The sequence below is a fragment of the Doryrhamphus excisus genome, unplaced genomic scaffold (assembly GCF_037039965.1).
Source record: "Doryrhamphus excisus strain RoL-2023G ecotype Guam unplaced genomic scaffold, RoL_Dexc_Guam_v1.1 HiC_scaffold_24, whole genome shotgun sequence".
Classification (NCBI taxonomy): domain Eukaryota; kingdom Metazoa; phylum Chordata; class Actinopteri; order Syngnathiformes; family Syngnathidae; genus Doryrhamphus; species Doryrhamphus excisus.
Genome location: NW_027621862.1, coordinates 2,588,375 through 2,599,557, shown reverse-complemented (window position 1 = coordinate 2,599,557; position 11,183 = coordinate 2,588,375). Strand labels below are relative to the sequence as shown.

At 39.3% G+C, this 11,183-nt stretch overlaps 1 protein-coding gene across 1 annotated transcript; it reads right to left on the bottom strand.

Annotated features, from left to right (window-relative positions):
• Nucleotides 1-2,558: 2,558 nt before the first annotated feature.
• adrb1 (adrenoceptor beta 1) lies at nucleotides 2,559-4,610 on the bottom strand. The gene has a single exon (XM_058061789.2). The coding sequence runs from the start codon at nucleotides 4,033-4,035 to the stop codon at nucleotides 2,881-2,883; it is 1,155 nt and encodes a 384-aa protein (XP_057917772.2). The 5' UTR covers nucleotides 4,036-4,610; the 3' UTR covers nucleotides 2,559-2,880.
• Between the last annotated feature and the right edge of the window lie 6,573 nt (nucleotides 4,611-11,183).

Here is an 11,183-nt window from a genome sequence, read left to right as displayed (position 1 = left end):
TTCGTCAAGCAGACCAAACTGACGTAAAGCGTCGGAAAGCCAGGTGAGCTGCCACACTGCCCCCTGCTGGAGAGTGTCCATAAAGTTTCTATTGACTGTTTTTAGTTTTGTAATTAAATATTTTTTTAATCAGATTCTTACTAGTTTATTGATGATGTTAATATTTTTCTGTGATGATTTTCATACTTTTGAAAATTTTGAAAAAATTTTTATTAATTTAATTTAACTTAATTTAATTAAAATTAACTTATTTTTTTTAAGTCATGTTTCTTTTAACTATTATTTCTGCATTCTCCTGGCCTATATTATAACTTGAAGGTGGCAGAATCTATATGTCACGCTCCATTATTTATATCGGCTTTCCATGCAGTTCAGTTGGAATTCGGGAGGATCCCAGAATGTTCCAAAAGCACGTGGAACCAAAAAAAAAAATTTTTTTTTAAATGTGTAGCTTGCATTTGTCAGTTCTGAGGTGTGAAATTGCAGCAAAGGTTGTTGTTAATAGAGCGTATATGTTTGGTGCTTGGCCCTGTGGCTCCATGCATAGACACGCTGGTGATCGTGCTGAGAAGTGCTCATGCTCTTTTGAGTGTGCAGAAAGTAGATAAGAGCTAAGTCCAAAGCCTCCAGCCGACTACTCCTTGGAGAAAACGGATAAGGAAAAAGAACCGAAGGAAGTCTTTTCATGGAGTCCTTCTTTGTAGTTCGCATAGCATTACTGCTATCTTTTATTCACATTGCAGCCGCAGATGAAGATTGACTTGGTAGCACGAATCCACGATTCTACATAAATGCATGAATGGTACGTCCATCGCTAATGTAAACATTAGCATCACTGATAAATAGATAAGTTATCATCTTTTAATTTCATTTGAATGGACTTGTCTTATTATTGTATAAGCAACAAGCAGTTTGTTATGTAAATAAATGCCGTGCATGTGTGGGTGTGTATGCTGATGCACATGAACGCACCGTTTTAGAAAAAAGCAGTTTGCTAGTTTTGATCCTGCTATTTGACTATGAAGTATCCACTATCTGACTGAAATAATTAGGTACTAATTGGGTTTCAGTTTTATTTACGTACCCCTTATGGCCCCTTAATTGTCGTACACCTGGGGGTACGCGTACCCAACTTTGGGAACCACTGATGTAGCGGCTCTTTGACGAGACTGCAAAAATGCTAGTCAAAGATGGTCTATTTTGGTGAGAGAGCTCTGCTGTTTTAGGACTATGCTGAAAAAAAGAAAGACAGAGTTCTGCTGTTTTAAGGACCTACTGCAAAAATGCTAGTCAAAGATCCTCTATTTGACAAGAGAGCTCCGCTGTTTTTGGGACTCTGATTTTTTTTAATCAAAGACGAGAGAGCTCTGCTATTTTTAAGGACCTACTGCAAAAATGCTAATCAAAGATGGTCTATTTGACAAGGAGGGCCTCTGCTGGAAAAAAAAATCAAAGACAGAAGATCTCTGCTGTTTTTAGAACCTCCTGCAAAAATGCTAGTCAAAGATCCTCTATTTGACAAGAGAGCCCTGCTGTTTTTAAGGACCTACTGCAAAAATGCTAGTCAAAGATGGTCTATTTGACAAGAGAGCTCTGCTGTTTTTAGGACTCGGCTGAAAAAAAAGAAAGACAGAGTTCTGTTGTTTTTAAGGACCTACTGCAAACACGCTAGTCAAAGATTCTCTATTTGACAAGAGAGCTCTGCTGTTTTTAGGACTCTGCTGAAAACTTTTTTTTTTGCAAAGACAGGAGATCTCTGCTGTTTTTAAGGACCTACTGCAAAAATCCTCATCAAAGATGGTCTATTTGACAAGAGAGTTCTGCTATTTTTAGGACTCTGCTGAAAAAAAAATCAAAAACAGAAGATCTCTGCTGTTTTTAAGGACCTACTGCAAAAATGCTAATCAAAGATGGTCTATTTGACAAGAGAGTGCTGCTGTTTTTTGGACTCTGCTGAAAAAATTAAAGACAGAATTCTGCTGTTTTTAAGGAACTACTGCAAAAATGCTAGTCAAAGATCCTCTATTTGACAGGAGAGCTCTGCTGTTCTTAGGATTCTGCTGATTTTTTTTTTTTTTTTAGCAAAGACAGGAGATCTCTGCTATTTTTAAGGACCTACTGCAAAAATCTTCATCAAAGATGGTCTATTTGACAAGGGGGGGGGGGGCTCTGCTGTTTTTAGGACTCTGCTGAAAAAAGCAAGCTCTGCTGTTTTTAAGGACCTACTGCAAAAATGCTAGTCAAAGATCCTCTATTTGACAAGCGAGCTCTACTGTTTTTAGGACTCTGTTGAAAAAAAAAAGATATCTGCTCTTTTTAGGACCTCCTGCAAAAATGCTAGTCAAAGATCCTCTATTTGATGAGTGTTCTGGTTTTTTGATGAATCTGCTGCAAAAACAGTCCAGTTTGCTGTGATGCCAGCTGGATATACCACTAACAACCACTAGAGGGGGACATATTTACATTAAGAGTGAGGTTTTCTATGATATGCTGTGATCTATTTACCATTGTTGTCATCCTCACAACATAATTTTCTGGGGAGTTTTAGCTCACTTTTCACAACTGTAATTTAAGTATATTTATATGCTAATTAAGCATAAAAAATGAAAAAAAAAGTAGTTTAAGAAGACATCAAATACATGTTTTTATTACTTTTTATTACTATTTCACAGGACATGTGTACAAACAGTATGTACTACTTGACAAAGACAAGACACTTTATAGTCAAAGCCACAGTGCAGCAGAAATAAATAAGCATTAATAACATTAATAACAGGAAGAAATAACTGCAACAATTGCACTTGCCCACCATTGCGAGGTAAAAACAAAGATGGCTGCACTTTTAGAACTTAAAGTGTTGAAAAGCCTTTTTAGTTTCAGTCACAGATGGGACTCGGAACGGGACAGCTTGCCGGTCCCGGCCAGGCTGCTGTCGCTGTTGTCCAGCCCGTTGCAGTCCGTCCACAAACCAAGGGTTCCGGGCTCCACGGAGGCCACAAAACCTGCGGAGTACCGGCTCAGGTCACAGGAGCTGACGTGCAACACGCCTGGGCTCCTCGGTCTCCTCCTCCTCCTTCTCCTCCAGCAGCACAGGAGCCTCTTGAACGCCCGCCGGAAGTCCGGACTCCTGCAGTAGATGACGGGATTGAACGCGGAGTTGGCGTAGCCGAGCCAGTTGAGAAAGACGAACAGGTTCTTGTCCACCAACTCGGCGCCGAAAACCCGCACCACGTTCACGATGAAGAAGGGCAGCCAGCAGAGAGTGAAGGTCCCCATGATGATACCCAGCGTCTTGAGCGCCTTGTGTTCCCGCAGAGCGGCCATCCGAGGCGGCTTCCTCTTGCACTGTCCCGCGGAGCCGTGGATGTGGAAGCGACCCTCGCATTTGTCGATCTTCCGCAGCTGCTGCTTCGCTTCCCGGTAGACGCGCGCGTAAACGAACACCATAACCACCAGTGGGAGGTAGAAGGAGATGACGGACGAGGACACGGCGTACGCGCGGTTCGTGACGAAGTCGCAGCAGGTCGGGTCCTCGTAGCAGGCGGTGTGCGCGCTGTCCCGGGACCAGTGCATGAGTATGGGGAGGAAGGAGACCAACGCCGAGACCCCCCACACGGCGCACACAGCCGCCTTAGCGCGGGCTCTGGTGAGCAGGCTTTGGTAGCGAAAGGGCGCCGTGATGGCTACGTATCGGTCCACGGCGATCACGCACAAGGTCTCGATGCTCGCCGTGACGCACAGAACATCCACGGAGATCCAGAACTCGCAGAAGAATGAGCCGTAAGCCCAGGAGCCGCGCACTTCCAGCGTGGCGCCGAAGGGCACCACCAGCACGCCCATGATGAGATCCGCGCACGCCAGCGACACCACGAACACGTTGGTCCGCGTCTGGAGCCTCTGCGTCCGGGCGATGGCCACGATCACGAGCGCGTTGCCCAGCACTATGGCCAGCACGATGAGAGCCATGACCAGGCTGATGCCCGCGACCCACTCCTCCGACGCGGCCGTGAGGTTGCGGGGGTCGACGCCGCCCATGACGGGCTGCCGAGCGGAGCGCTGCTCTCGCTGGAGTGAAGCCCCTCCGGCCCGGCGCGCCTGCCACGGCCCTGCTGGCACGGCGCTCCAACTCCATCTGAAGCTCCTGAATGGACCTGCACCGACCCTGGGCGTCAATCGGTGCTGCGTGTGACGTCACTGCCGAACTGACGAATCAGAGAGACGGTAATTTGGGACCCCTGCTCGCTATCTAATAACCTTCTGCCAAATCGCTAATCAAAGATCCTCTAATATGACAGGAGCACTCTGCTGCTGTTAAGCACCCACTGCAAAGTAGTGCTGCTCTTTTTTAGGACATGCTGCAAAGATCCTCTATAACAGGATCATTTCACTGGTTTTAGGGACATGCCGCAAAGATCCTCTATGACGGGATCATTTTGCTGTTTTTAGGATCATCCTGCAAAGATCCTCTATGACGGATCATTTTCTCATTTTGCTGTTTCTAGGGACATGCTGCAAAGATCCTCTATAACAGGATCATTTCGCTGGTTTTAGGGACATGCTGCAAAGATCCTCTATGACAGGATCATTTTGCTGTTTTTAGGGACACGCTGCTAAGATCCTATATGCAGCGAAATGATCCTGTCATAGAGGATCTTTGCAGCATGTCCCTAAAAACGTGTTTTTAGGGACATGCTGCAAAGATCCTCTATGACAGGATCATTTTGCTGTTTTTAGGATCATCCTGCAAAGATCCTCTATGACGGGATGACTTTGCTGTTTTACGTAAGGTCATCCTGCAAAGATCCTCTATGACAGGATAATTTTGCTGTTTTTAGGGACACACTGCAAAGATCCTCTATGACAGGATAATTTTGCTGTTTTTAGGGACAAGCTGCAAAGATCCTCTATGACGGGATCATTTTGCTGTTTCTCGGGACACGCTGCAAAGATCCTCTATGACGGGATCATTTTGCTGTTTTGAGGGACACGCTGCAAAGATCCTCTATTACAGGATCAGTTTGCTGTTTTTAGGGACATGCTGCAAAGATCCTATATGCAGCGAAATGATCCTGTCATAGAGGATCTTTGCAGCATGTCCCTAAAAATTTAGGGACATGCTGCAAAGATCCTCTATGATAGGATCATTTTGCTGTTTTTGAGGACACGCTGCAAAGATCCTCTATGACAGGATCATTTTGCTGTTTTTAGGGACACGCTGCAAAGATCCTATATGCAGCAAAATGATCCTGTCATAGAGGATCTTTGCAGCGTGTCCCTAAATTTTTAAGGACATGCTGCAAAGATCCTCTATGACAGGATCACAGCTGGGATAGGCTCCAGCACCCCTGCGACACTCATGAAAATGAATGAATGAATGAATAAAAATGTCTGCTGGAATGTAAATACATATACTGCATATAAAGCTACAGTACTACAGTAAGAGTATTATGCCACATCAACCAGACAATACACTACCAATGTATGATGCAGAATATTAACCAACTACTATGCGAGCTCAAAAGACTCAGTAAGTGGTATGAATGTGAGTGTGAATGGTTGTTTGTCTATATGTGCCCTGTGATTGGCTGGCCACCGGTCCAGGGTGTACCCCGCCTCTTGCCCGAAGACAACTTGGATAGGCTCCAGCACCCCCCCAACAAAAGTTGTAATGTTACCATAAAATTAGGAATCCTGCCATGTGATTGGCCACAAAAATCCATTTTTAAAGTTCTCTCTTTCCAACAAAGTACTTGAAAATAACGCCACTTAGCTTTGCCTCAACATTTAAAAGCCCTCTTTGACTTATCCGCCATGTTGGTGTTTTTTTTATGTGCCAACTCCACGCCTTCGTGATGCCCGCAAAGTGGCGGCGAGCGTCCGCATGCATCCCACACACGATTGAGAGCAGAGGCAGGCAAGCTACACCTGGACTCAGCTCATTGCTTGACCCCTCGGTGGCAAAGGTCAGAGGCTGGACGTCATTCCACAGAATGGATGCCTTCTCCTGGGAGAAACAGAAGAGGGAAAAGTGATGATGTGTTCCTTCCTGCACAGAGATTATTTCTTCATGAGCATCTTTTCTGTCGTAAGGGTGACAAACAATGAAGCAGCTGCAAAGATCCTCTATGACGGGATCATTTTGCTGTTTTTAGGGACACGCTGCAAAGATCCTCTATGACGGGATCATTTTGCTGTTTTCGGGGACACGCTGCAAAGATCCTCTATTACAGGATCATTTTGCTGTTTTTGAGGACACGCTGCAAAGATCCTCTATTACAGGATCATTTTGCTGTTTTTGGGATCATCCTGCAAAGATCCTCTATGACGGGATCATTTTGCTGTTTTCAGGGACATGCTGCAAAGATCCTCTATGACGGATCATTTTGCTGTTTTTGAGGACATGCTGCAAAGATCCTCTATTACAGGATCATTTTGCTGTTTTTGGGATCATGCTGCAAAGATCCTCTATGACGGGATCATTTTGCTGTTTTTAGGGACATGCTGCAAAGATCCTCTATGACGGATCATTTTGCTGTTTTTGAGGACATGCTGCAAAGATCCTCTATTACAGGATCAGTTTGCTGTTTTTAGGATCATCCTGCAAAGATCCTCTATGACAGGATCATTTTGCTGTTTTTGAGGACATGCTGCAAAGATCCTCTATTACAGGATCAGTTTGCTGTTTTTAGGATCATCCTGCAAAGATCCTCTATGACAGGATCATTTTGCTGTTTTTGGGGGACATGCTGCAAAGATCCTCTATGACAGGATCACAGCTGGGATAGGCTCCAGCACCCCCGCGACACTCATGAAAATGAATGAATAAAAATGTCTGCTGGAATGTAAATACATATACTGCATATATAGCTACAGTACTACAGTAAGAGTATTGTGCCATATCAACCAGACAATACACTACCAATGTATGATGCAGAATATTAACCAACTACTATGCGAGCTTGAGCGTGGTCACGTGATTGTGTTCTTATCACGGCGTCCATGCCGAGACGACGATAACAAAGAGAAGTACGTGCTACCAAAGCTAACAACTGTGTTGATTTATGTCGGCGGTCAGACGGGGTTAATAAAAACGTCAGAATCACGACGACTCGTTTATTTTGTAGTCGTTCCAGAAAGGTTCCATCGGAGATGATGTTTTTGTGTCGTCACTAAGGGGGATGCCGTCTTCATCAGGGGCGAGTACGGGACGTTCGATATTTCATCGCAAGCGATCAATAGCAATTGGAAGAGAGAAGAAGAGTACTGTTGGAAGTGGAATTAATCAATGTGTTAATCGCTTTTATTGAAAAGTATTGACACCCCAGATTGAAAGAGATGACGTTTGGCAAATGAGCGAGTCAATAATGAACTGAAAAGGGGGAGGAGCATAAACTACAGGCTTAAGGGTTCGTAGGAAATAACACATTGGCCAGTGTTAGATAAAAAAAAAAACACAATATTAGATCAAAAATACTTTATTTGTTACATTTTAAAGTGCAGCGTTGATTAGCATACACAATAGCAAAAATAACCCGGGAAAAAAACAACAACAAATCAAGCTAGTTTGGGACCTGAAAATGGATTAGAAGTAGCTTATGCTAATTAAATAAACAATACTAAGAAGAGATTAGGTTTTATTGTTATTTATTGCCAACTGTTTTGCAAGGCACTTCTGGGTCATGTGACAATGATGGGGATTGTAAAATTATGTAAAAGAAAAGTAAAAATTCATCAGAATATCCATTTTATTAATATTATATTAACTTATAATGACAATACTGCAAATTCAATTGAAATAATATATCAATTAAAATGTATTGCTTCATGAATTTACAGTTTGTATGTTAGCTCGGATGCTAACTAAAAAGCAGTCGGTTAGCAGACAATTCTAAACATGACTGCTAGCTGTGATGCTAACGAGACAGCGTTTGGTGGTGAACAATCATGTTAACTCTCTGTTCATGCTAGCGCTCATTTTTTTTTTGTACTACACCCTGAACAATAATATTAGCACAGATGCTAACTAGAGAACATACTACTCTCAACAGTGATGTTAGTACAGAGTATTTGGTTGATACACAATTGTAGACAGTAACGTTAGCATTGATGCTAATTACCAATCAGTTCATTGGTAGGCTACTGCATTCTAAACAGTAATGCTAGCTCTGGTGCTAACTCGAGCGTATTGGTTCAATACGGTAAACAATAATGCTAACTCGATAGCATTCTGTTGCTAAACAATTCTTAATAATAATGTTAGCACAGATGCTAACTAGAGAACATTTGGGTTTATAACCAAATGTAAAATTGTCATGTTAGCTCTGATGCTAAGTATAAAGCATTTGGTTGATACACAATTGTAGACAGTAACGTTAGCATTGATGCTAATTAGCAATCAGTTCATTGGTAGGCTACTGCATTCTAAACAGTAATGCTAGCTCTGGTGCTAACTCGAGCGTATTGGTTCAATACGGTAAACAATAATGCTAACTCGATAGCATTCTGTTGCTGGACAATTCTTAATAATAATGTTAGCACAGATGCTAACGAGAGAACATTTGGGTTTATAACCAAATGTAAAATTGTCATGTTAGCTCTGATGCTAAGTATAAAGCATTTGGTTGATACACAATTGTAGACAGTAACGTTAGCATTGATGCTAATTAGCAATCAGTTGATTGGTAGGCTACTGCATTCTAAACAGTAATGCTAGCTCTGGTGCTAACTCGAGCGTATTGGTTCAATACGGTAAACAATAATGCTAACTCGATAGCATTCTGTTGCTAGACAATTGTTAATAATAATGTTAGCACAGATGCTAACTAGAGAACATTTGGGTTTATAACCAAATGTAAAAATATAATGTTAGCTCTGATGCTAAGTATAAAGCATTTGGTTGATACACAATTGTAGACAGTAAAGTTAGCATTGACGCTAATTAGCAATCAGCTGATTGGTAGGCTACCCCATTTGAACCAGTAATGCTAGCTCTGGTGCTAACTCAAGCGTATTGGTTGGTTCAGTATCGTAAACAATAATGCTAACTCGATAGCATTCTGTTGCTAGACAATTCTTAATAATAATGTTAGCACAGATGCTAACTCGAGAACATTTGGGTTTACACCCAAATGTTAAATTGTAATGTTAGCTCTGATGCTAAGTAAAAAGCATTTGGTTGATACACAATTGTAGACAGTAACGTTAGCATTGATGCTAATTAGCAATCAGTTGATTGGTAGGCTACCCCATTCGAACCAGTAATGCTAGCTCTGGTGCTAACTCAAGCGTATTGGTTGGTTCAATATAGTAAACAATAATGCTAACTCGTTAGCTTTCTGTCGGAAGACAATTGTGAACTGTAATGTTAATGCTAATGCTACAGAGGGGCCGTTCGTTTTAATGCTAATGCTGTGTCCAGGCTGGTCCACCATTACGACAGACGACTCAAGCAGGCAATTTGGGGTTGCTATGGAAACGACAGTACGAGCCTATGGGACATTAACACCATTTCCGGGTGCTCTTTTGACATCAAATTTGTACATATTGTTGCTTTACGTAGTATTATATTTGTATTACTTCAGATACAAGGTCAAGAAATAAATACTTTGTAAATTGGGAGGACCGACTGGCCCACTTAGTCCAGTCCCGCCCTTAAAGACATTAGTTGCATAAATAAATAAATGATCATATCTGAAGTAGCAGGAGTCATTGTGAACAATAAATGTCAGAGAGCCTTAACGGCATTAAAGCTGTGATGTCATGGAGTGCTTTTAGATATGAAAATCAAGCTTTTACACAAATGGACTACGGCATCACAAACAATGCTGACCTCATTCATCAGCCGACATGAGCCCACACGGGGCTGGAGTGCACTTTTCTTTTTTTTTGGTTGGTTAAAAACCAAGCGCTACCGTGAAACCTCTGAAGTCGAGCGAGCTGGACTCGAGATGGACACTTTGTGAAAAATGTTGAGCAAATGATTTGAAATGATTTTTATTTTATTTTCCCCCAAATAGCATGTCAGCACTTGAGGGTTTCGCTGCTTAAATGTGTCTTTATATTACGTTCTTATTTTTACACTTGCATGATTTGTTGAAAAATGTTGTAAATTGGTCATAGTTTGACCATGGAACAGACTATTCTTTTCCCATTATTTCCTATGTGTTCAATTCAGATGGGATTTTTATAACGATAATAATAATAAAAATAAATAAAAATAATAATAAATTATTATTATTATTATTTTTAAATATATTATTATTATTATTATTATTATTATTATTATTATCTCACATAATTATAATAATATATTATTATTATAATTTTGCATAATATAATCACAATAATAACAATTATTAGTATTATTATAATTATGCATAATATAATAAGAATTTGATCATAATTATATTATTATTATTATTATTATTATTTATTATAATTATGCATAATATAATATTTTTATTATGATTATGAATAACTATAACAATAGTAACAATATTTTATTATTATGATTATTATGCATAACTATAATAATAATATAATATAATTATGTGAGATAATAATAATCATCATCACCATACTCATAATAATATTTATTATTATGATTATGATTAATAATAATCAATCATAATCATAATAATATTTTATTATTATGATTATGATTAATAATAATCAATCATAATCATAATAATATTTTATTATATTATTATGATTATGATTGTTATCTCACATAACTATATTATACTATTATAATTATGCATAATAAAATAATAATAATGTTTTATTATTATGATTATGCATAATTATAATAATTACAATATTTTTATTATTATGATGATTATGCATAATTATAAAATAATATAATATAATTATGTGAGATCATGCATAATAATCATAATAAAATATTAATATTATTATTATAATTATGCATAATTATAATAATATATTCTAATTATGTGAGATAATAACAATAATAATATTTTATTATTATGATGATGATTATTATTATCTCACATAATTATAATATTATATTATTATTACAATTATGCATAATTATAATAATTATTATTATGCATAATTATGATAACAATATTTTTATTATTATGATTATTATGCATAGTTATAATAATAATATAATTATGTGAGATAATAATAATAATAATAATTTTATTATTATGATTATT